Source organism: Amblyomma americanum, chromosome 9 (genome assembly GCF_052857255.1).
Source record: "Amblyomma americanum isolate KBUSLIRL-KWMA chromosome 9, ASM5285725v1, whole genome shotgun sequence".
In the NCBI taxonomy this organism is placed as follows: domain Eukaryota; kingdom Metazoa; phylum Arthropoda; class Arachnida; order Ixodida; family Ixodidae; genus Amblyomma; species Amblyomma americanum.
In genome coordinates, this window is record NC_135505.1 from 23,899,343 (window position 1) to 23,925,568 (window position 26,226).

The window sequence follows — 26,226 nt, forward strand, 5'->3', positions numbered from 1 at the left end:
GGAGCGCCCTAGACAAGCCTGCTCACGTCTCTACCGACTGTTGGGTAAATCAGAGAAAAACGAAAAAAATCTCTAATCGCACGTTTGTTCGGGCTCAAATTTCGTACAGAGGTTGCATTTGGTGGTCAGCTTTGTTTTATACTATACTTAGGCGGCGTACTTGCGAAAATATCCATAATCTGCGGTGGCTGCGGACCGAAACGACAAGCTTTCACAACAGTCGTACCCGTAGCGCCATCTGTGCCCCTTGAAGGAACGCGCACTCTACCATTGAGGGAAAGCGGCTGCGCGGTTAATTTGCAAGTGTTGTCTCGCCTATTTTATCAAAATTAGGCGCAGAAAATGCTGTTGCACGCAACTGCCCCTCTCCCCGCACCTTGCGTTTCTCCCATGAGTTTCTCCGCAGCCTCCCTGCACGGTAAAGCGCTCGTTCGTCCGGAGGGCGCTTGATGGCGCTACCGGCATCATTACTGCGAAAGTTCGCAGGTTTTGTTCGTCGTTGCCACAAACGATGAAGATTTCCTATTAATTTTGACCGAATCAGGCAATTAATCCGCCCAAACGTAACTGAAAACAAAACTTGCCGCCAAATGCCACCTTTTTGCGAATTCTGAGCGCTAACGAGCGGGCGGTTAGGCCGAGGGAATTTTTTTTCGATTTTCTCTGATTTACGGAAGTCAGTAAGTACATCTCGGTGCTAATCGGAGGGGGTATCTGGTATCCGTGCGTTCGCCTTTAGTAGCGGCGGTCGCCGTTATGTCGCCGGTAGGCGGTGCCCGAAGCCGCAGAGCTTGAACGGAGACACGTTCCATTCGGACTTAAGTCACCCGCACAGATTGTCAGTGAATTACGATAAGCTTCCGGCATTAATGTGCCACGCCCTGGCTTCTAACGCTGCACCAAATTTAGCGCTCCAAAGCACATGCAGCGCTGTGTGCCTCTGCGGGTGCAGCTCTGCGAGTCGACACTTGTGGCTGCACGAGATGTACGCGGTGGAAGTTTATACCTGGGTACACTTGTTGAACCCTTTTCATAAAATTCGATCGCCCTACTCGGGCACCCCTACTGCTGGGGCGTATGACGACCATCGCTTTGCGTAGCAGTCTGTCAGTGGCTGTACGAAGGAACAAAGTGCACGGGCCTGTCCACTGGCACCAAACGGGCCGCTATCAAAGCTTATCCATTGACTTTTGGTAGCGGAGATGCCTGCGGCGCCCTACTGGCGGACTGCATGACAGTCAGGGTAGTGCAAAGACGTCCGGAGGGTAGTGCAGCAGCTTGTATACGTGCTTCCTAGCTGTACATGGAATACATACAATTTGCGTATGCTTTCCCCAGTCGTAGGTTCTCAGCCCCCCCCCCCCCCCCCCCCCCCCCCCCAACTAGTATTGACAAGGGATTCATGCAGTCTGGCACGGGGTGTCTCAACACTCCCGTGCGAGACTGCATGAATCCAAAGCAAGCAGCCATTTTTTGTAAGATCATCATGTTTTCTAAAACCCGAGATGGAGAAAAATACGAAGTTGCCAGCACAGCACAAAACGTGAAATGGAAAGGAAACCCGTGCACCACGAGAAGCAGCCACTACAGTGTACTACGAGTCAGTCCAGCCGCTCAGCTCCAAGGCTACGCAACAGCGTGAGGATCTTGTTTCAGGTCTGTGACATACACTGAGCAAACAAAGACCTCAAAAATGATTTCTCACCTTCGTATTTAGCGATGTGTAAACAGGCCACCAGCCGCTTTCTCTCTCTCCCTTTTTATTTCCATCTCGGAGGGAGCTGTCCTGGAGCATATATGCTCCAGGACAGTGATTTACCCATGGGTAAATCACTTCACTGCCATAAGCTTTAGTGGAGAAACGACAAAATCTTACCGGATGAAGAATACGCTTGGTAACACCGGCCGCGGGCCATTCGATTCTGCACCGGAATACAGGCCTGGCTGCCGCTGGCAGTGACTGGCTTGCACGCTTCGCGGACGCCCGCCCGCTTGTGTACTCTCTCTCTCTCGCATCGCTACAGAGCACGGTGCTGGTGCCGAGTGCGGTTGATGAATCATATTCTTCCACCGTGCTCTAGAACACTAACCGTGCTGCAGAGTAGTCGAAAGTGAAACCGCTTTTGTTCGCCCGCTTTCCCCCTCCGTGTGGCCAGCCAACCGTGCGCTGGCCGACGACGTTGCTGTCAGGCTCCTACAGGCTGTGCTGTCGCGCTCCACCGAGGGAGGTCCTCTGGAGTGATTGATGCATCGGTCTAGTTTGCGAACTGGCCCGTTCAGGTGCTGGCCGTGTTATCGTTCCATTAGCCGTTTTATTGACTCGGGCCGCCGGCAGCCTTTCCGATCGAGGTCGCGCCCTTGTTTCGTGTGGAAAGCTGTCGGGCGACAGAGTTGATATGCCGCCGGTGTGGCCCACATGTGGGCCCTATCGGCTGCGGGCGCGTATCGGCGCCGCCGTCGGTCGCTCCCTGCGGCGAAGCGCATTCCGCGCCGGGCCCCGCGAATGTTGGTGCTCGCATTCGCCTCGTGTTAATTGCTAGGACGGGCTCTCTCGGTTTCTACTTGTTATTTGTATTGGTCAGAACAGAGGAAACGAAGAATTCATGTTTGCAGTAGCCACAACCAACCACGGCTTCGTCGATTCCAGGGCTTTGTAATCGACGGCCCATCTGCGCATGACTTAACTCGCCAACACTTATTTAAGGCAGATTTCGGCCCCTTTAGATGGATTTTCCGCCGTCTATGCTCGCATTTCTTTTTCAGTTTTCCATTGCATTTTTTTTTCTTCAAAATTTAATTGCCGGCTAAGCAGGTCCATCTTTTCACAATTCTAGGGGTGCGCAGACATTAAAGTTTGTATTTCAAATGAACAGGGTACTGCTTCATTTACTAAGCACTTCCCGGATGTTCTTCGAGTGTTGGAACATGCAGTGCCTTTTTATCTATGCTGAGAAGCTGTAAACAGCCTTTGGGGTCATGTCCTGTAGAATGCCTCAAGCTCTGCTGTCAGAGATTATTCGATGCAAAGACATACTCTGTTGCCTTGGGAGGCAAAAGGCTCCTTTGTACTGCAATAATAATAATAATAATAATAATAATAATAATAATAATAATAATAATAATAATAATAATGTGTACATATACCATTAGATGCTTTGTGACAATAGGGGTGCTTCGTGACAGTAGTTCTCAGTAGTATCACTGCAGACGCTGTCGTGCCTGTAGTTATGGCTGTACTCTGCTGTAATCTAAATAAATATTTGGATTAGTGCAAATAATTTAAGCTTGTTTGATGGCTAAAGGATAAAGGCGTCTTGAGAATGGCATGTACAGAGTCCATCACACTTGTATAGAGTGCTCGAGAGGTGCCATCCGGGGGAAATAAAGCGGAACACTAAAGTAGGTATTGACTTTCATATATAATGGTTGCACTGGAGAGCAGCAGAATAGACACGTGAACCGCACAGGCACCAACGCCTTACCGCTAGCAAAGCAGCTGCGAAAATATTTCACTTCATTTGCTCCGCAGCACACTGCCCGAGCGCTTTAGACAAGTGTGATCGACTCTGTACAGCTGCACCGCCCTTTCAGCAAAACAGGCAAGGCATAATCATTACTTAAAAGAGGGCATAGTGTCTTTGAACAATGGGAACGCCTCTTTGCCATTGTCTTTGCCTATGCACAGGTGCCTATTGACACCCTCAAGAATGTGGCTTATCCTGTTATCTAAAGAATGGCCACATGTAGCTGATAACATTGCTGTTGCTGAGACCGTTTTTTTTTTTTCACCCACACCTGCATCCTCAGTGCCTGGCTTAGGAAAGGTGGGGTACTGTTGGTTTTTTGTGCGCTGTTGTGCACTTCTGTTTCTGCTGATTTAATGGTGATATGTGGCATATTTTGTGGCCAATCACATGTTTACATCAGTGCGTTTTGTTTGTGACAGTTTTGTTCAACTGGATAGTTTGTTTGCAGACTAAATACTTAGCTGGTAGCGATAGATTCTTATAGCGTAGGTTGCTTTTTGGACAGTTTGCCTCATGGCTACTGTAATGAGACAGGATGAAGCTCCTGTTTGCAGGGCCGCTACCGGAAACATCAGAGCTTGCTTTTTCTTGTGTTGTGGACAAGAAGCTTGCCTTTTCATATTGATGCCTTGTTAAAGGTTGTATTGGGCACTTTGTCATTGAGTGGAGGAATAGAGCTTCATTTCCATTTTCGTACCAGACTTAACCCTTCAAGGTGCGTGCACAGTTTTGTGCACAGCAAACTTGCTCTTTCTTTTTGAGAGTGTGCTGCCCCTACTAGGGACTTCTTTGTGTCAGGCGGTTTCAATAGCCCCCCCCCCCTTTTTTATTGATACTGTAAGTCCCATCAGTGACTAACAGGAAGGGCGGTGAATAATACGACCAGCTGTAGTGCACATATTGGTAAGTAAAACAATTTGAACAATAACATATGGTACAAAATGTTAGAAAATCGGTTAGAATTCAAGTTGAGGAACAAATAATAGGCTGCAAACATTGTGACAACCAAAAAAAAAGGAAAATCGGCTGTAGTTAGCACTGTAATTTCAGTCTAGGCACAAAAATACAGTAAAAATAAACAGGGCAGAATAGGAAAGTGTGGAAAATGAGAACTACTGGGAAACAAACAGGTGATCTCTAATCAGGGCACTAAATGCATCTAATGATGGGCTGTTAGTAATATCTATGTTTAGATTGTTCCATTCTCGTGTTGCTCGAGGAAAAAATGAGTATTTGAATATGTCAGTACGGAATGGAAACTCCTTTTGTGAGTGAGGTTGTGGCGGGTCGATCTAGTTTTTGTGGTCGTTTGTATATTGTAGCGGACACTTTTAGTTGGTTGTGTATTAGCTGATACATGATGTTAAGCAAATTTTGCAAATCTTGCAAATTTTGCTCTGTTCTCCAGGGTTAGGAGTTCTGCACGTTTTAGTAATTGCGTTGGTGAGTCTTTCAGGGAGTGTTTATATTACAAATAGATTTTATTACAAATATTACATATTAAAATAGTTTAATTTTTTATTCTAACTAACTATTGCAGTAAATAACATTTTTTAAACAGTGACCTTGGTAGTGTGTCCTCTGTGATTTTCGTGCACATTTTTTGGTACTGTTATATAATTTTTTTTCTGAATTGCTAGTGTTAGATGCCTATTGGAAAGCTGATTTAATTCCACAATCCCCCCAGGGTATATGACAAATCCTGCTTATTCGATAATAAGTTGACTATTGGGACATTTCGTACGAAATTTTGAACATGCCTGTAAATAAATTGGTGGTTATTGTTTTGCATCGGAAAACTAATGAAGTGACTCTCTTGAGGCCTGGACATACTTTTTAGGAAGAAAAAATATTTTTCAAATTGAATGGCACCTAAATATGTGGGGTGTAGTTTGTCAGCATTACTGGCATGCGGCTATTACTGTTGGAGTTGGAAACAGGTGATTTTGTGAATGAATGTTGCTCAACAGTGATGGCAAACTTGTCTGCAAATAAGGTGTGCTTTTGCATCATTGAACACTTGCTTATTTTCAACAAAGCATTGTCTCAAGGCAGCTGGCATGTAGAAATATATGTTCTTTAAAATCGTAAACTTTAGAGGGGCAAGTCTGTCAATAGCCAATGGTAGGTGGCCCACCTGCCACATTGGGTTCCCACGTGCCCACCGGGCTATGAGCAATCTTAGCATACTACCTTCAATATAGGTAAGCTTAGTATGCCATTTTGGATATATTGACCTTTTGTGCGTTAACCAAGATATAATGAACCTTGGAATGTCTTCTCGGATGTAACAAACTTTAGTGTGTCAATCTCTATTATATCAAACCTTAGTAAGTCACATTGAATATAACAAAGTTTGAGTGTGTTAATATCGGATATACCAAACCTAAGTATGTCATATCGGATGTAACAAACTTTTGTGTGTTAACCTTAAAAATATAATAAACCTAAGTATTGTGCTGCGGATATAATGAACTTTCTCGGCTCGACCTCAGATATAGCGACCTTAAGGGAACCACCAGAGATATAATGAAGTTTAGTGTGTCAGCCTCGGATATAACGAACATTTGACTGCTAATGCATTCAAACGATCCACCGAGGATTGCCCAAGATCTTTTGTGTGAACTTTCATTCCTTCTGTAAGCAGGCTGCCTCTCGTCTGTCAAGGGTCACCAGGACACCTTGTATATCTCGGTATCAAGTGGCAAAAACCGGGTGAATTTGGATGAAGTTTTGTCCCACTCAGTTTTCTTGTGTTGCGTTTTGCGACATGAGCCAGGCACGTGTCTCGGTAGATGAAGCATAGTGTTTTGAGTCATCACCGCCACACAGGCTAACTTAGCAGTGGAATAAAATGCTCTCTCCATTTATCAGACCAGTTGCTTAACTCAGGTGGCCAGTTTTGTGGAAGTCAACAGCCGCAGGGGCTGCTATTCACCCTGGCATTGGGTATTGACAACATGGTGCCATTGGAGCAGACCCAGCCAGTGTCATGTTGAAGAGCCAGACGGTGCAAAAGGCGGGGACAGGAAATGCCAAGACAGTTGCTGAACTCTCAGCTGCAGTTTCTCCAAACAGACAGAAAATATTAAGCTGCTTTAGGCAAAAACACAAGCGGAAAGCATACAAAAGATGTATAGCTGCACTTGGCGAAGCTGTGTATTTTCTCTATGTGCTGAAGTAAAGTTCAGTTGAAAGTTCAGCAGCTATCTTGTAATTTCTTGTCCCTGTATTTCATGCTATTTGGTCCTTCATTATGACCACAACAGTATTGTCTTGAGTGGACCTCCAAATGGCGTCCACTCAGTGTTCTGCATTTCGAAAAAGAAACCTGGGTGACATTTAAGCTCTTAAGGGTATGCCATGATAACATTAATGGGCCCCTTTGGTGGCCTAGGGTTCTCTTTGCGTATCTCTTCGCAGACACAGACACATATTCTTTCATTCACCATTGCCTAATGCTTAACCTTCTCTTAGCACAATGTGATGGCATCACAGGTCCTTCCCACATGAGTACTCCTAGAGTTACTGGATATTACCTAGAGCTGTGCGTTCGTTTTCCCTGCTCCGCTTGCGCCTCTTTTGTATAATCGTGATCACATGGCTGAAAGGAGTTGGAGAAGCCAACTCCGTTGCATTGTTTAGCAGTAGACCTGACAGTCCATCTGGGCACCTACTGTTCTTGTTCCCTGCGGTAATTTTATTTCGTCCGAGTGCATATGTTTACCGAAAACGATGTTTTCTTATCTGTAACCCGCAATTTTGCAGCAATAGCTACATTACGGTAGCATTTCGAGCCTTCAGCATGGCGGCGCCGCCACCCTGTGACTGCACCGCCACGCTGTCTGTCACGTGGTTGCTCACGTGGTGCGGAGCAGCTGCCAGCGGCGCGTCGCTGTGGCTGATCACGTGGGTCGTCACCTGGTTGGTCGCGTGACCAGCCACGTGGTGCGGAGTAGCTGCTGCGCGCCGGTGAAACCTAGCTGCCACAGCTGTGCGCATGCGCCCTGTCAAGTGGGACGAAGATGAAGAAAGACCGCCCAGCGAAACGGAGCGGCAAAAGGCTGACTTTGCAATTTAACTGAGCAAGTTCCACTCGGCCAGCTGTAGCTATCGTGTCACTCCAGATTTAACAAGAGCTAAACCACCGCCAATTTATTACAAGAGATCACAGACTATTAAGGAAAACTTTTGTGATTTGCGGCGTTCATAACAGATGGTGCCACACATCCACATGGCGAGTATTTTGCTCGTAACTCATTGAGATATGGATTGGTGCAGTCAACGCATTACTAGAAAGTGTGTCATTCAATGCAACAGTTATCTGCTTAGAATAAATTAAGTTCGGCCGCCAGAATCAAGTGGATTGAGCCTGCAGCCTGCAACCACTGCGCCAAGTCAGTCTCCTGCATGCAAATTTACGGCTTTTTCTCATAATTTGTGGATGCTTGAGACAGCAATATGGCGGACCTACACATAACTCTAGGTACTTATACACTAACTCTGAGTACTCCTTCTCTGTCACCTAGGTCCTGCCTGCATGCCCATATCTGCGGTATTGTTCATTCTGTACTTTACATACATACATTGTGGGCAGTCCTCATGCCACTGCTGGAGCAGTGATGCAATGCTAAAGTGATGCGCCGTTGCCCCAGCAGGGGGCTGTTTCGAACACAGCCATTGGTGGGGCTTGTGAGACCTAGATTGCTCTCAGTGAGCAACCTCTCTTGTCCAGTCATTATTAACTGTGATGATGTCTCAAGGTCACGCGACCTAAGTGGCAGATGGGCCATTTACTTTTCTCAACATGCCGGGGTTGCCATTGAATTGGACCCTTAATGCTATTGCATTAAAACGTGGCTTACGGTGAATGCCAAACTTTGTGTGACTGAAGAGCCCTGGGATGAACTTTCAATCCCGCTCCTGGTGTGCTCATGGCTTCTTGCACTATTTGGGTGGTCCACCTGCAAGATCGTAGATACTGCTTGTGTGTTGTGTTGTGTCTGGCTGAGCCCCCCTTTCTCCCTCTCAGGTGGCAGAGGAGCAGCACCAGCCGGGCCCAAGGGGGAGGAGGCGACCACTGCATCCCATGTGTTCTTCCTGTCGGGGGAGTTGGTGTGCGGGTGACGGCATGTGTGGACGCCCCCCTCGGGCTGCCCCTTTCTACGGCAACGGCCGATAAGCCATGAGTACGTGCACACCACCACCCCTCTGTCTCATTTTTTTAAAGGGGTACAGACATGAATTTTTGAACCCACAAATTAATATGTTTTGTTTCATGATCATAAGGAGACGCCTTCTAGCAAGTTTCAGGTGCAGGTGTTGAGTGGAACACGATTTTGTATGATTTTGAACGTTCTCCAAAGAGCTGCTTGGCATTTCCACTGGCATTGAGGGACATCAAGGTACACTTGCCCCAATTTTGGGACGTCACCATACCCATTGGTTGTTCACAGGAACAATCGTGCTTGTTGGCGCCGCCAACATCATCGGGAATGTGGTAGTCCAGGTTGGCCAGTTGACTATGACATCAACGTGCACTTGGCACTGGGGCTGACCAAAACTGCCGGTACAAAATCGTCTATAATTAATTGTGAATGCTGTGCACTCGTATTCTGAGCTCATTTCATGATTACTAGACCTGTAGGCCTTTTACAAGGCAAAAGAATGAACACCCAAAAACTTGGACTCTACCCGTTTAACACAGCATCTCTGTGCAGGAGAAGTGGGCTTCTCTACTTCAGCTCATGATAAAAGCACATATGCTTCAAGTGCAAAGCACAGCTTGAAGCCATATGCATCAGTTACCATAAGTGCTACCACCTCTGTTATCTGCCTGCTGCAGCATTGGGCTGATCAGTAAGAGGATGTGGGTTGGAATCCCGGCCATGGTGGTCACGTTTCAGTGGAGGCGAAATACACTATGTGCCGTGTACTAGTCGTGCCATGTTCTGAACTGACTGAACAGGGGCTGCATATTAATGCTTGACACCATTGCTTTTTTTGGAACTAGTGCAGTGATTATAGCCAGGTCGATGAGACTTGTCCATTAGAGCTAATTAAGGGGGGACGTGGGTTTCACACTCCCATAATTGGCCCAGAAATCCAATTTTTTTTTTAAAGTTGTGTATCCGCTTGTATGCCTCGTTTCTTATGCTGTCTCAAATGCTGAAATCTACTGGGGAATACACTAAAAAAATTGTTTTATGAACTGTGGCAGCTGTGCATTGCGGGGAAACACTCAAGCAATCGACGCTTTTCTCTAAGTTTTCTGCCTAGATACTCCTCACCTTGGCGAGCAGATTTGTTCACAACTGTGTTGTCTATATTGGCCCCGTTTTTTTCGTTGCACTCCTAGAACTGTAGTGCAGGTCGAAACATTTTTTCTCAAATTCATGAATTTTAAATTTTATGTATGAAATTTTCTTTTCACTATAGATATGTCAATGGTCACTGCATCTGGATACGTTCAAAACCAAAATTTGTGCCTTGCAAAAAAAATTCTAAGCATGTCTTTACCTGTTACATGCCAGTAGGAATTCAGTGAATGTTGAACGAGCCTTCTGCCATTTTTTTTTACTCTGCAGCCTTTTCACTATATTTAGAGAAGTATATATCTGGAAAAAATTATCTGTAGATATTTATTTAATTATTTATTTATTTAGGAATACTGAAGACTGCTTCTGGAGTCCTAGCAGGAGCGGGAAACACACATGAACGATACCACAAATACAAAACAAAGGCAAAGTTAGACATTCATACTTTTCAAAGCGGCAATAAATTCCACTTCATCCGGACAATCAACAACATTTTCAGGCAGCCTATTCCAGTTGGACACAGTCTTAGGGAAATGGGAATACTTAAATGAATCGGTACAAGCCCTGTATTCTTGTAAAATTTCCCCGTGGTTAAAGTGTGTGTCAGCTCGTGATGGAGGGGTAAGTTAGAGAGCCTTGTTTATCTACATCTTATTTTGTACAGGCGGTATAAGAACTTAAGCCTGTATTCCGTGCATTTAGATTGGAGGGTATGAAGGTCCAAGAGATTAACCATCTGTGTTACGCTGTCTGTTCATCTGTAACGGTTGCAAATAAAACGGATGACCATTCTTCGTACCTTTTCCAACTAGTCTATATTTCTTTTCGTGTAGGGGTCCCACATACACGATGCATACTCCAAAATCGGTCTAACCAGGGATTTGTATGCAGTAAGCTTCACCTGTGTTGGGGCTGTTGCCACTTTTCTTCGAATCCCCCATAAGGCCTTACGTGCGGTACAGCATGTGTGATCAGTATGTTTGTTCCAGGTTAAAGTTGATGTTATGGTGACTCCTAGATATTTTACAGCTGATACTTTGTTAATTACTTCCCCGCCAATATTATATACGTGATGTAATGATTGCTTCTTGTTTGAGACAAGAAGAACGGAGCATTTTTTTTTATGTTCAGAGCCATTTCCCACTTTTCACACCAGCTGTGAGTATTGCCAAGATTCGCGTTCTGGAGTTCTTGATCTTCCTGATGACCTGACCATTGTGTACACAACACAATCATCTGCCAAAAGTTTGACTACTATTCCAGGGGCTAGCTCGGTAACAATATCATTGATATAAATAAGAAACAAGACCGGGCCCAGGGCAGACCCCTGAGGTACACCTCATGTCACTGGAAGGATATCCGAAGAACTATTGTTAACGTTAACACATTGTACACGGTTGCCAAGGTAGGCTTTTATAAAGTCAATAAGTATTCTGTTTATTCCAAAGTTATAAAGCTTTTATGTGAGTTTATTGTGTGGCACTTTAGGAAAAGCCTTGGCAAAGTTCAGGAACACTGCATCGATTTGGCCTCTGTCATTAATTGCAACAAAAAAATCATGGCAGGTAGTAGTTAACTGTGTGACAGTGGATAGCGCGTGCTGAAAACCATGCTGAGCATCTGACAATAAGCAGTTTTCTTCTAAATACTGAACCAGTTACTTACAAATTGTGTTTCAATAGCTTCGAACTAACTGAAGTTAAGGATATGGGCGGTAATTGGGTACCGTTGAACGATCACTGGATTTGAAAATAGGGACAACGCGCACATTTTTCCAGTTGGCAGGCAGTGCTGAGCTCGACAACAAAGCAGTAAAGATTCCGTGCAAGTAGTGCAATATCCACTCTGCATAACGGTGCAGAAATGCTGTAGGGATATTGTCTGGCCCTACTGTTTTTTTCACGTCCAAGTTTAAGAGTAAATTGAAAATGCCTTCTTAAGACACAACTACGTCGTGCATTGTCGACTGGAACTCCTCGTGTGCAAAACCAATGCTCTGGTCTTTAGGCGCGAACACTAAGTTGAAATACCTGTTAATAAATTCATTGGCTACGTATTTACAATCTGTAACTTGTACGCCATTAACACATAAAGAAATTTCATTTGACGTATTCTCATTTATAAATCTCCAAAATTTTGCCGGCACCTGTTGGAGAAAGGTTCCAAGGGTAACTGTAAAAAATTTGTCTTTAGCTTGCTTTATCTTGCTTCTGAGCTCATTTCGCAAGCTTCTAATGACAGCTAGTGGACAAGAAGGCATTCGCCGCAGTCATTTTAGCTTCTGCTTTGTGTGTATAATATCTCTTGTAATCCATGGATTATGTCTTTTCTTTCTGAGCTTGTTCGGAACAAACTGTTCCAGGCATTCGAAGCATATTGTTTTAAACCTGGGTCATAATATATTTAAGTCCTCGTGGGTCTCAAAGCCCTGGTAATGTGTCTCTAGGTAGTCAAGAATGCTTAATCATGTGCTCAATTAAAATCTTTAACAGGTGAATTATTGTTTTCAGCCTTACTTTGGAGATGAAAAGTTGCTGGTACTAGTTCATGGTCAGACACGCCACTCATAACATCAGCATGAGCACAGGAAATAGCAGGACTAATGAAAATAAATCTAAAGTGTACCGTGATGAAGGTGTGATTCGTGTGGGCAGGTGAACAACCTGGGTGAGGTCACATGAAAAAGCAATGTTTAGAAGCAGGTCGGAATGTTTTAAAACGCCACCCGATGCTGTCATATTTGGCCAGTCAGTATGAGGCAAGTTAAAATCACCGCCTATATTCAACTTCGTATGAACTCCCCTGAAACGGTGTAAATAGTCACACAACTGCTCAAGAAAAAGAATGTCCACGTTAGGTGGGTGATACACAACATCGATAACAACAGTATTACAGAAAAACTTCCACCTTAGAAGACAAGCTTTCATGTCCAGGAATGCCGTCGAGTGGTGTCAAATTTATGCAGTTCTTTACAATAACAGCCACTCCTCCCCCACTAGACTGTCGGTCACACCATGTTATTTTGTACGACGGTGGTACAACATCACTGTCCGGTACATCGTCATGTAACCATGTTTCAGTTAGCAACATAACATGGGGATCAAGATCGTATAGTAAACCTTCAATATCGGTTGTTTTGCTAATGACACTTCGCGTATTCAAGGGCACCAATCGCATAGACTTGGTTTCCCTAGGCTGTCACTTGATGCCACGTCGGCGTTCTTTTTCTGCTTTTGGCCTCTCTGTTTATTCGCTTTTGGAACATCGGTATCAGTGTCACTTGACGCACTTGGGATTTGGTTCTCAAAGTTGGTGAGTTTTTGATGCTCATTCCTTTCTTCGTCCCGCACGTAAACGTCATTCCCGATAACGAACCTATCGCGTCTGAGATACGCTGTTTCCGTAGTACTATTAACTGTCGGTTCGAGGCGTGTAGTCATCGGACAAGGACAAGTTTTTGCCTTTTAACTTCTTCACATTACTAAACAGCAGTATTTTTTCAAAGAAGTCATATAACCTCAAAATCACTAACCTTGTTTTGTCCACTGTTTTTTGCCCAATTTGGTGAATTCGCTCAAGACTAGTCACACTGACTCCCAATGTTTTTTGGAAGATTCCTGCTAATACAGCCTCCATAAGAGACTCCGTTGTCTCTGTTTCTTGCTCCTTCACTCTGTATACAATCATATTATCCTGACGACTGTAACTGTCTAGGTAATCTATTCTGCGTGCCATCGCAGCAATTTCTTCATGAAGCAAACTAACTGACCGTTCACATTCTACCACTTTTTGGGCTGTTTGCACTAGCGATTCAATGCTGGCTTCAATCGAACTCAATCTTTTGTTTGTGTCCGAAATGTGGGCATCAAGTTTTTTCCAATTGCTTTCATCTCTGTCGCAGAAGCTAGCTGGTTCTCAACGATAGCGGCCAATTGATCTTGCACCGAGGGGTCAGGATTCAATTCTACATCTCCACTCAAAAGGAGACGAATTATGCACAAAGACTCAAAGCATCCCACAACGCATTCACACAACACTTGTGGGCAAGGCAGCACTATAAGGCATAATAATCACGCTTGAATTCACATACGGCACGGTTAGTACAAACCTGCACAGAGATGATCGGAAAGTTTAGATGCGGCTGCATCCTCCGGCTGCCGCCTTGCCCACAGTGAATCGATTGATTACCGCGTTCTAATCACAAAAACGCTACCCTTACTGAATTTTTAGAGGAGATTTTGAAAGCTAGAAAACAACAAAAATTTGAATAGAGCTGTGCCAGCATTGTCTTTTTTTGCAAACTGTGGAGCATGGACCTGTTTTTCTGGCTTGGATCCCTGAGGCCAGCCTACTCCGCGATTCACTTCCAGAATGCCATCATAGAGTCCATGCTGTTATTAAAAATCTGAACCTAGCAGCGGGAAAAATTTTAAATCAAATTTGCTCAGTGAGAAGTGTGTAGCTGCTGAAAAAAATTGTGACCACTGCCCGAAGGATGTCGTAGAATCGATCTGGACAAAAATTGTATGAAGCTGTCCTCAGTGTTTGCTTAAAGGGACCCTGAAGTGATTTTGGGCCATATTATAGTGCAGCAGATCTGTAGGTGTGGTCTTTTGTGAGTATTCAAGTTAAATTTAAAAGCTCTGCTTGAATCTTGTAATTTACAAATTATTCTTTAAAATTGCTGCTAGCTGTAGCTCGCAGCCGATTAGGGTAAGACTTCAACATGCATTCTTAGCCACCCCATGCCCCGATGATGTCAGTGGCAATTAGGATAAGCTTTCTCACTGGGCCTGGCCAGGTGGCATGTGCGGGATGGGGCTAGATGGAGAGGTGCAGTCCCGATTTGTTTTCTTAATTTTTTGTTTCTTCCACGTTGGCTTATATCAGTTGAGAGGGGCAAGGAGGAGCATCATTTTAATCAATATCTTCGATGTTAATGATGGTTGCTTAAAAATCTTTTGAGGTGTGACGATGAATGAGGAATACCAGGCGCTCATGTGCTTTTCATTACCACAGTAAATATAATTTCATGGTCCCTTTAAAATTGCGTGTGTGCAGACACCATTGTTTTTTGTGCCTTGCAAATGGCAGAGTCGAGAAATTGAAACTGAAACAGCCATCAGAGTGTCCTGTTGTGTATAGCGCATGTTTGGGTGGTGTACCCTGTTTCCTAAGCAAAAGAAAAGTGTGGCTTGAAATTTTGATTCCACAGAGTAAGATATACTTATGAAGGCCATGAGTGGTTTGTTGTCACAATGGCTGCAGTGTATGTGTGTGTGTTGATGGGCATGCAGGTAGTGGCAACCTGACGGAAGCGGAGCTTCTGGAGCGGGCTGCGGAGGAGCGGGCGGCTATCGTTGCACGCTACGACCGCGGCCGGGACAAAGACAATGTGGCCCAGATTGACCCCTGGGAGGACCCCAAGTTCGAGCTGTACCACGTCACGGACAAGTATGGCTTCATTCAGTGAGTGTTCTCCCTGCTCCACTTCACTCCTGTTCATCCTTTTCAGGCACTGATCTCTTTCTCATGGTCGCCACCAGGGCCGGTGCTGAATGTGTGTGGCTCAGCTGGCTATGGAAAACTGGCCATATTACTTATTTTTTTTTTTTTCAATTGAACACCCTGGACTGCTAGAAGCCCCATGGCAGGGGAGTGGTACATGATAAAAAAAATAAAAAATTATCGCACATAGACACAGGCAATAAAAACTTAGGGACCTTGCTCACATGCTTAAAGAAGAAAATGTAATAGCCTTTAGGTTGCCTGTTGTTGCGTCTACAATGAGTGTCAAACGTTCTTGCGATTTTCCCGTCAAAACTCTGGTTGGAACCGGTTCCGTTGCCATTATATGGTATGCATGAGTCGTCGCCCTCTAGAATGTTCCAGTACCTTCCATCATATAGGATTATACTAATCTTGCCCACTAGTCTACATTAATCCATTTTCTGGGATGGGCCTATTTCTAAAATTTTGGAGTTTCAAATTTTGCGGTGCCTCATGATTGGGCCACTGATGGTCACGTGGTGTTGCCACGACCCTTTCGAACAAACGGAGAATTTCGTGACAGAGAAGCTGAAAACTTTTTTTGAGATGACTTCCTAGACGCTATTGCATTAATATATAGCGGAGGACCACTAGGACAAATGAGTAATGCAAAAAGTCGGAACAACAGTACTTTCACACTGCAGTGATTAATCTGTTAAGAGCGTCTCAATCTGCAGACACCAAATCATCCAGCAACTGATTCCACCCAGAGGGGCTGTTTGTAAAAGAATGAGCATTTCATGTAGTTTGTTCTGCAGTTAATTTCACGTACTTTGAAACTGTGGCTTCTTGTGTTTGAAATGTAGCTTGGTGCTTTGACATATTTTTGCTTGTCACTGACAGACGATTCAATCCATACGCTGCATTAGAGGTGTCTGATGTGCTTCAAAAGGTGTCTCAGTCTTTATGTGACTTGTCTGTTAGAGACTGCACGTGAGATGGAGCAGTGAGGAGGGGGCTAAGCTTTTCAAGGCAGGGACAAAAAGTTTGAGTCTCTTTGAATCACTGGAGGAAGAATGCACTTTGCAATGTCTGCATGGGAACTTGGTAAGGCAAGGAGTCTCGGGGCTTTTTTTCGTCTCCACCGAAATCTGTCTACGCAGCTCACCTGTCTGGTCTGGTCTGGTCTGGTTGTGTGCAGCTGCAGCATGCATAGTTGTTAGTATTGAGACAAAGAGGCTTTTGTATCATCACTGGACTTGGAAATCCAACTATGACGTGGCTCGATCCAGCAGTGGAAAATTGGTTTGTTGTTGTCAACAACAGAGAGCCCTAGTGAGCTCTTTAGAGGGCAACTGTTGGTTGAGTGCTGACCAGGTGAGTGCCATTCTAATGGGCATGGGAGTCTTCTTTCCATTTCATAATGCTATATCTAGCCATGTAAAGAACTTAAATTGTAGGTGCTGATTCTCAATACCTGCTGTAGCCATAACCGCACGGTCGTCTTTTTCTTGTAGTTCTCCTTATAATTGTTTACACTTGGTTCTCGTAACATGCTCTGGGTCTGTGAAGTGCTGAGATAACCGGGCAATGAAGGACACAAAAGCGTGCAAATTTGCAAGCCATTTTCTCCGGCATTTTAATGCGATATTATTAAAGTTGTCACACCAATGTCCGATGTCCAGTGTCATGAAATTTGCTGATTAAGAGAGGTCACGGGACTTTTTAACATCATCACAGTCTGTCACCATGTTGTGTTGTGAGAAACCTAGTTTCGAGACAGCAACCTAGATAGAGAATCAAAATCAGAATTCAGAACAAAAATATGATACATGCAAATGTAGGCACCGTCACAGCATAACGGATGTCTGCTACTGTAGCTAGCAGTGCAAATATGGCAGTTGATGGACTGACAATTGCAAAGAAACTGATGTAAACACACACAGAAGTTTCAGCAAAGTTGCAACAAATGTGAAATCTTATGCTATCTTATTCCACTCCTAAAGTAACTTAAGCATTGCTCATTTTGTTTTTGTGTGTGTTGGTAAAGTGTCTCTTTGAAGTGGATGGTGTTATGGGTTTATTTTGAGCACTTCCCATGGTGCTGTAGGGGTGCTAATCTTTCCTCTTCTGCCTGCAGCAACGAGCGGTTGCCGGAAAAATACACGGTCCACGAGGCAAAGGTGAGCTGAATTTTCCTCCCCTCCAGTTGGACACTGATGCTGTCTTGCCTGTTTCATTTCAAAGCATGTGGCCGGACAGAGAATGAAATGTGCGCTTCCACTTGAAAGGCACCATTAGAGCCACCAGGTCGGGATGTGGCCGTCATTAACCCTTTAAGGCACTATATACACAATTGTCTGCCATGTCGGCTCACAGTCTCAAATTGTACAGCACGTAGCTGTGACTTCCTAGTTTTCAGGCAAGTTTATTATCTCCCATATTACAAATGAGGTGCTTTTTCATGCCAAGTAGTGGCCACAGTAAATATTTCTCGTAAGAGGGAGCTTTCTTTCACATGCTTCACCATTTTTGTGAGGACAGATGAACCTTCATCATTAACATTTCTTTTTTGTGAAATCTCTAAAGTTATGCATACCTCCACAAGATAGAATGATTTCACAATGCCTCTGGTGTTTGTTTGAAAAATGAAATAAAAATGAAAATTGGTTTTTGAAGAAAGGAAACGGCACAGTAACTGTCTGAGGTACCTCAGTGGACACTGGTACCTGGCCATGAGGGAAGGGATAAAGGAGGGAGGGAAAGGAGAGAAAGAGGTGCTGCAGTGGAGGGCTGGACCACTTGGATATATTTAACATGCACCAACATGGAAAATCCTGGCATTTTAGTTTTGCATCATGCAACCCTTCTGACACTTTCTATGTAATTTTGTACATGCCTGTGAAAAATCGTCTGTTGGTGTTTTGCATGGAAAAAATAATGAATGGACTTTCTAGGTGCCTAGATATGACATAAGCGAAGAAAAAAAAAATTTGTTTCAATAATGAATGTCACTGGAAAGTGCAGAGTGGCCGCTGGTGGCACTGTGTGAAGAAACATTGAAGCACAAGGATGTGTGGAGAGCTCATGCTGAGCTGATGTTGTTGTGAATTCTTAGGTGACACACTTTGAGGGGCGTCGTAGGTTAGGTGCTAAGAGTCACGTGTCCAGCCATTCTGAAAGCAACATTAAAAAGCCGCAGCAATTTCCCAGTTTATTCTCCTAAACTGGTGTCCTTGTTTCTACTGTGGCATCAGGTCTGGGTGCATTTCACATGGGGGCTGGGTGCATTGTCTGCAAAGCAGATCAGAGTGCATTAAATTACTCTTTACTGTATAGAAAAAACTGCTCGTGGGTTAAGTGGACTTGTTTTTCTCCAGGTTGTGCGTGTTTTTTAATGCAAAAGCATTACTAGCTCCATCAGGTGAAATTTTGTTGGTTGGCAACCAGCGATATTGTTGAGGATGAGGTGGTTCCAAAAAGGTGGCGAAATCACGCTGTCTTCAAGCGAGGAGCATGCATTATGCCGATCAATGGCGCATGCATATAGGGTGATGTCAGGACCCAGACTCCGTGCGCGGGCAATCCCACTCCAGTGCACAGTGTTAACTCGTGGGGGAGGCCGGCAGGCGAGGAGGAAAAGCGGCGTGCGCATAGTGGTATCATCTGACAGATCCCCCTGATGGCAAGGCAATCTCGCCACGGCCCGTCATTCCCGTAGCATGCTTGGCCTGTTGCTGTGGCTCTCCTCAGTCACTGCGTGCAGCTCGAAGTCCTGAACGTGTGCCGACCTTCGCGCACAGCAAACCACGCAGAGGAACCATCTGGCAGAAAGAAATTTAATGAAACTTGGCCGCACAAAAACTAATTCTTTCGCATTCCCACACATAAGAAGTCTCAGTGTCTCTACCAACAAATTTTTTTCACCTGTCAGGCCTATTGTGGCAGTAGCAGATGACACTGAAGTTACGAAGGCTATAGTGTGCGGAGATGAACAGTACAGTCAATCCAAGTTTCATATTCTAACCAGAGCACACGATAGCATTGCATGTGAACGCTAGAGCAGTAAAGCTAGGAACTCTGGTTGGAACCAGTTCCATTGTCCTTGTATGGTATGCATGAGTTGTCACCTTCTAGCCTGTTTCAGTACCTTCCATTGGATTACCATAGGTGATTATACTAAATAAACCTGCTAGTCATCATTAATCCACCCATAATCCACCTTAATCCATTTTCTGTTGTGGCCCTTCCATAATTTCTTGGTCCTTTGGAACTTTTGGGGGTGAGTCAACCTCCAAAATTTTGGGGGTCTGCCTGCCACGGGGGCCAGGTTTAGGTGATGTGACAGTCATGTGACCTCTCTCAACCAGTCGTGATGGTCCATCAGGGCCGGTTGTGATGACATCACAAGGTCACAGGACCTCTTTCGACCAGTCAGGGAATTTCGTTACTAAGACACCGGAATCTGCTTGACGACAGCCTAAATGCTCTCGCATTAAAATGTCCTGGGTCTGTCTGGCGTGCCTTTAGCCACTGTCTTTCAAATGAGGATCTCTGCAAAGCACAAATTTCCAGGATGCACTGAGTGTAGTCTCAGCAGTGTGTGTATTCAGGCTTGCATGCATGCGTGTTCAGCAAGATTTGAGACGGAATTGGATTTGGTGCTGCGATGGTCACAAGTTGAAATGTTGCGTGCTGCTGTGGAAACTGCTGGCCAAACAGACCAACAGGCTTCAGCTAACCTGAAGAATTCTTTGTATTGAGTTGTTCGCTAGTAGGTGTCCAAAGCATGGAACTGTGGCCACGGTTGTGAAATTTGTTTCAGTGAACCAAAGATGCCTGCCATATCCGAATCACTGAGAGCCCAGCTGTGGTTGTATAGCATGTGGGGCCCACGGTCCTTTCTTCCACCCAGGTGCGTGACCAGGAGAATGTGCGCCTTAACAAGTGGCGCAAGATGCTTGAGAGCTGGGACAAGTACTACCCCAATGAGAAGGCAAGCCCCCTCTTTTTCCCACTCACCTGAAACTCCCTTCCAACACAGGTGGCGTTCATGTTGACAGTAGAAACAGCTGCAGACTAAACCAGTAAATATGAGGCGGCATTAGGCTTGGACACAAAGTGCTTGCTAGCTTTATTTGATGACGAGTGCCCCCAGCTGCAGTTGCACCCAACTCGTGCCTTATCTCACATGCGTAGAAACAGTAAAATTGCGCTGAGAATTACCGTATAAACATGTGTTAGGGCTGCATCCTGTTTTCCTGAAGGAACTATTAAAAAGAAAATGATCCGTGTAAGGGCCGCTCCCAAACTTTCCATGATCCACGCGAGAATAGCCTTCGAAGTGCACGCACCATGTCCTCCGCGATCAGCTCCAGCTGCGAGCAGCGGTGCGCTTGATCACAGAGGCCACGCATGCACACAGGAGCTTCCATGTGCTACACACGGATCGCACCCGACGATACGGGTCATCATCGTCATCACAATCATCTTTTTCCTCCGCCACGAGCTCCTGTTATTCATATAGGCATCAATATCACTAGCTCGAGCTATTTGTAGCTGTCGAAGGCATGGGAGTTGTGGTTGCGTGTTAGTTCACTGTATTCGCTGCTTTCGTGTGCTGCCATGAAATCCTGCAATTTTAGCATGATGGGCAAGCACCTTATAGCTGCACGGCTGGGAGTTTGCTCTTAAACACGGCAAGCGTGCGGCGGGCAGGAAATTCGATGTGGCCGAGAAGTGCGTCCTACGATGGTGCAACCAAAAGGATGCATTGAGGAACACAAACTGCAAAAAGCGTGCTTTCCGAGGCAAGCCGTGCAAGTTTCCAGAACTGGAAGAAGAGCTGCCCTGCTATGTGGTAGAAGTGTGGAACAATGGCTACGCGTTGACAGTGGACATGGTTCGAGACTTTTTATGATATGAGCATTAACCAGAGTACAGCACCAGCTCGGAGTCGGAAGACTCCACGAGTCGATTGAACGCAGAATAAATGCCACTCGTTCCCTGATTCGTCTGTGTTTACTTTAAAAAAGTTTTTCCCACATATCGTGTATATGGGCCACACCCCAAAAGTTCGCCCTCGAATCTGGAAAAAAAGTGCGGCCCTGACATGAGTTTATATGGTGCTCTAGAAATTGAATAATATCACTTTGAAGCCGTTTCACCTATTGACTTTGTAAAAAAAAAAAAGAAAAGGGGATACACATTTGTACCAGTGGCTGCTCAAAAGTACCTAAACTGTGGTATGTATCCATATTTCAGTCTTTTTGACTATTAAGAGAAGTTGCATTAAAATTGAAAATAGCTTTAGTAACGTTTATGGGGTGGTCGACTGAAGGGAACGGCTCAAAACCTCTGCAAATTCTAAAAATATATTTCTTTTGCTAAACTAAGCCATGCCGAACAGTACACCCACCCTTGCAGAAGCAAACAGAACACCAAGGAGGCTAATTAGCTAAAGATAAGCATGCCAAATGGTTTCTTTAGTAGTTAAGTAGTATTCAGCACATAAAAATAGTACTAGAATACAGTATGTAGGCTTACCATTGGCCGTATGTTGGCACTTGAAGAAAATGGGACCACATGTGTTCCACTGTCCTAAAAAGAGTTTAAAAATGCAATTCAGTACATTGTATGGTGTTTTTATACTTCTGTACTATATGTGGCTGATAGCTTGTACTATGTGGCTGCCAGTGCCAGCGTCCGTACTGTGTCACCTGGGAAGCAGATAGACGGCGTACAACCAAAAATATTCTCCCTTTTGGAATTCTGTAGATTGTGTGCACACCTTAGCCGCATTCGGCTCATCGCGAATGAGTTAGGCTATGAAGCCCCTTAATGTGCCCTGTGGTTAGTGGCATCACTGCCCGCACCACATGTTCAGCGTAAAATTTTCCTCAGACCTTGCTCTCCAAGGCAAAGAGTTCTGAAAGTAATGCTGTTTGACCGTGCAACAGCTATAGCTTGAAAGCAGTCCGTGCCGTTTTCTGAATTTCTCTTGACCAACTTGCAGGCAGAAATGTTAGCATCTGTCAGTGTTGGGATGCTGCCACAGGGGGCCATGTTTTTAACCCCATAACACAAAGCATATCAGATGTGACGCAGAGCGTAAAAAATGTGAATACTTTTCGTTATTCTGACATCAGTACCCGAACTGCTATCATATTTGATGTAACGTCTTCAACATATATTTGCCAATGCAAGCCCAATGTGCAAGCCCAAGTTTCCAGAGATACAAGAGGCCTGCTGAAAGATAAAATTTGTGCAAAAGCTAACCCTAATGGCAGAACAGCCTGAAATTTATGGCCGCAGTGGCTGCATTGGCACAGGATGGAGAAATCGCGCCCATCCATTTTTCTCCCGATTTACTGTATCCCCCTGGGTGTATGTGTGCAGTTTTATCCACCTTCGGCATTTGCAAATTATTTGAAATTTGGAACTTTCAGATAATTCGAATATTTCTTTTGGTCCCTAGATGTTCAAGTTAATGAACCTTTACTGTATTAACCAGTGAGGTTCTGTTGACAGCTGAGGCAGTACTGTTTGGTTGAGGTCTGTGGGTTGGGAAATGGTGGAGAGGGGGGTAAGAAAATGTAGCTGTGATTCATTGGCCCTTGATGGGCTAACGTGTTGAGACTAGGAGGGTTTCTTTCTGCATGCATGAACACATTGAGTGTAATGCTTGGGTGTGAACAGCTTCTAACTTCTGCTCTTTTCTTCATCTGTGTGGCCTGATCATGTTACTCTTTTCTGCATTGAAATTGTGGAGTGCAAAATTGGAACACACGGGGCAGGTGCCTGATATCAGGGGAGAGCTTCAGTAGTGGAGTCCCACCAATAATCTAAGCATACATTCAGGGTAATGGTTCAAATGTGTGGTAACGAAGAACAGGTTAGAGCAAATCAGTCTGTTTGGTTATCTGACATAGAAGGGTCTTTCTTACTGCTCATGGATAACATAAAGGAGCACTGCTTTTAACAGTAGTGCCGTATTTTCTTTCCCAGCGTCAATCCGTAGCACTAAAAATGACCCTGTTATGTCGGTGTGAACCAACAGGGCCAGCATAAAGTTTTGCTTGTTGATGTGGTAATTTGTTGCTGGCTAGGCACATGCATCTGGGTTATTGGCACATTTTTACCGGGGTTGTTAGCTGACGACTTGTGCCTACTCAGCATTCGCTACTGGTGGTCCTTCACTGTTTCGGGCTCCATCCCTTTGACGGCCATAGCAGCAGGCCCTGTGCTGCACATGGCTTGCTAACTTTTCTTGCTGCCTGCTCAGTGTAACTTGTGCATTGTTGCCATGTTGTGACTGAGATTGTCTGCCGTGCCTCCTCTCTCTTTCTCTTCTCTCTGCCTCTGCTAACCGACTAAAATGCCCCTCCAGGAACGCACAAAGAGCACCAAGTACACCACCAAGGTATGAGCCCCCCCCCTCCCCTCTCTCTTTTGCTGGCCTCTCTTGCATGGCATGCATGATTGGTGGTGGGAGACAATGTTGCTTAGAGGCTTGCGCAGCTGGGGCTTCCTCTTTGTGGAGACATTGAGAGAGAACACTCGGAAGGCAGCTAAGCTGGTGTTTGGCACTGCTGGAACGCTGTTGAGACCGGCCCTCAAGGCACTGCACTGTGCTGCATGGTCGTGCCAAGTCCGTCTCATTCTGTTGCCTCCTGGTGAAAACTGCTCTGACACCCGTACAATTAGTTGCAGGGAGAACATCATCGTTAGCCTGTGTCATCTGCCACTGCTTTGTAATACTGCAGTCACGCGAGCACTTCTGATCCCAGTTGATTGAACTGTGGCAGCCTATGTGCTATGCAATGTCAGCTCACATTTAAGAACCACAGGTGGTGTAAATTAATCCACAGCCCCCCGCTGCAGCATTCCTCATAGCCCATGTGCGACATTAGACCCCACTTACCATACCAATTCCAATTGGAAGCTCCAAGCACTCTTGGCATGCAACGCTGGTACACATTTCCACTCAACGACAGTCGACAGCATGGCCTGCTCAATGTCAGGCAGTGCAGCATGCACCCATAGTTGTACTAATAGCTTTTAACATCTCGTTTTTTTTTTTAGTACCAGCTCTAGTACAAGCTGTAGTAGTAGTTTTAATGGCCCGTTTAATACCTTTTTAAAGCACATTCTTCGTGCTCTGCATCTTGCTGCATATCACATTACACGGGCATAGTAACCAGCAGTCAGTTTCTTCCCGGCTTCTTATCTTTATATGCCTGCTCTGGCTCAAGGGCAGAGTACTGGCCTATGGTGTACCTGTGCTACTGTTGGGGCCTTTCCGTTTTCTTCTCTATGCGCTAGTGCACTCAACCATGCTCAGCCGCTGCTGCTGAGCAGAATTGCCAAGTGTGTAGTAACGGAGTAGTGCGATCGACGTTATTAATCATTCACCACCGCACACATTCTTTTCCTGCATTACAACAATCACATTTTAATCCATGGAGGAGAAAAGATGGCAAGCAAGTCAAACAACACGCACTCTAACTACTCCCACCTCTCAGCCCCACTCCACGACTGTCCGGAGCCCTCCGTTTCTCCTTCCTCTGTGAGCGGGGAAGCCTCCACTTTCCCAAAAGGGCATACTATCCCCTTCGAGGTCGTCGTGTGGGGAGGCGTGCCCACTGGTCTCAAGGTAAAGGGGTAATGCCTGGTGCAGCTCCCACCTCCCGTTTCAGCACTCCACCCCCCCAGAATTCTGTCAATCCTTTTCTTGATGGGCATCTTCTATCGATGGCATGGTTTTTTTCTGGTCCAGGGCAAAGCGATCATAAAATCGTTCCAAAGATAAACTTGGTGAAGCTTCATCTCGAGGCAAGTTTGGTCGTACTTGCACAGTTGTGAGGCGATCAGGCATGTCATTAGTTTCAATCTAGCCAGAGTGGCCGCCTTCAGAAGGGCAGCGAGATGTTTGGCGAGCTACAAAGTGGTGGCTGTCCCTCCCTGGTGATGCATAAGTAAACCATGGCTCCGTAGGCTGCCATGCTAGCATCGGCGAAAATATGCAATTCTCGGTGGGTAACACTTTTTCGCAGTCCATTGGCATAGAATCTTGGGACTTCAATTTTTTCCAACTCAGCCAGCTCGTGACACTTGCTGCAAGATAGCGTGGTGCTCTTGCACATTTTTGCAGTATGTTTTTGAATTGTACATCGAAAAAATAAAGTTGTAGGTATCTTGCAGGCATACTAGGTTCTTTGTCTTCTCACCAGAGGTGACCACCGCCAGAGACGGTTGCTTGATTTGGCTGACCGAAGGCTTTCTTTGCAGCAGGGGTGCCCTATCAGAGACAGTCTTGCAACAGATCAGGATGCAGGTATTAAGGGAGTACGACTTGACTGTTTTATATATAAAAATTTACACTACAAACAAGTTCATACTCAAGAGGGTTCATACTCAAGAGGCAATTTAAGCGCCAAAAAGGTTAAACAACAAAAAGGTGGAACTGGCTAACACTAGGGGAGGCACCTACTCGGCATAGCCGAAGATGCATTACATCTGACTGTAGCCCAGAACATTTTTCCAGGGCTCCGGGCCCTGGTTTTAAAGACCTAAAGGCCCATATTTGGTAGTGTTCGATAAAATCAAACTATTAACATGATTGGTTAAACAAGTGTATGGCCGGCCCTCCAATTTCCACAAGGCATATAACCCTTTCCCTAAAGTACACCTCACAAAAATGGACATCAGATTCACTTCCAAAAAAGAAAAACTCATTTTCTCAGAAGGCACCACAACCCTTGGTCCACTGGTTTGCCTGCCCCGCCCGGCAGCCTTTTCAGTATTGACCAAAAACACTCTCCCCCGCAGAAAAAGAAAAGCAAAAACAAACACACAACCGTGCCAGCACGTGCAGTCTGTTTCGTGGAAGC

At 45.2% G+C, this 26,226-nt stretch overlaps 1 protein-coding gene across 3 annotated transcripts in view; it reads left to right on the forward strand.

Moving 5' to 3' along the window:
- The window catches only part of LOC144103792 (USP6 N-terminal-like protein), a 149,869-nt gene that overhangs the window by 65,511 nt on the left and 58,132 nt on the right, over window positions 1-26,226 (forward strand). For 2 of the 3 annotated variants that reach the window (XR_013308319.1, XM_077636444.1), the window contains exons 2-5: window positions 8,560-8,716; window positions 15,142-15,313; window positions 17,475-17,517; window positions 20,250-20,330. Coding sequence is in view for 2 of the 3 variants with exons in the window: in XM_077636444.1 (XP_077492570.1) it covers window positions 8,713-8,716; window positions 15,142-15,313; window positions 17,475-17,517; window positions 20,250-20,330 (300 nt within the window). In the remaining variant the exon portion in view is untranslated. Of the gene's footprint in view, window positions 1-8,559; window positions 8,717-15,141; window positions 15,314-17,474; window positions 17,518-20,249; window positions 20,331-23,696; window positions 23,757-26,226 lie in introns of those variants that run through there. The other variant, XM_077636445.1, reaches the window with a different exon arrangement.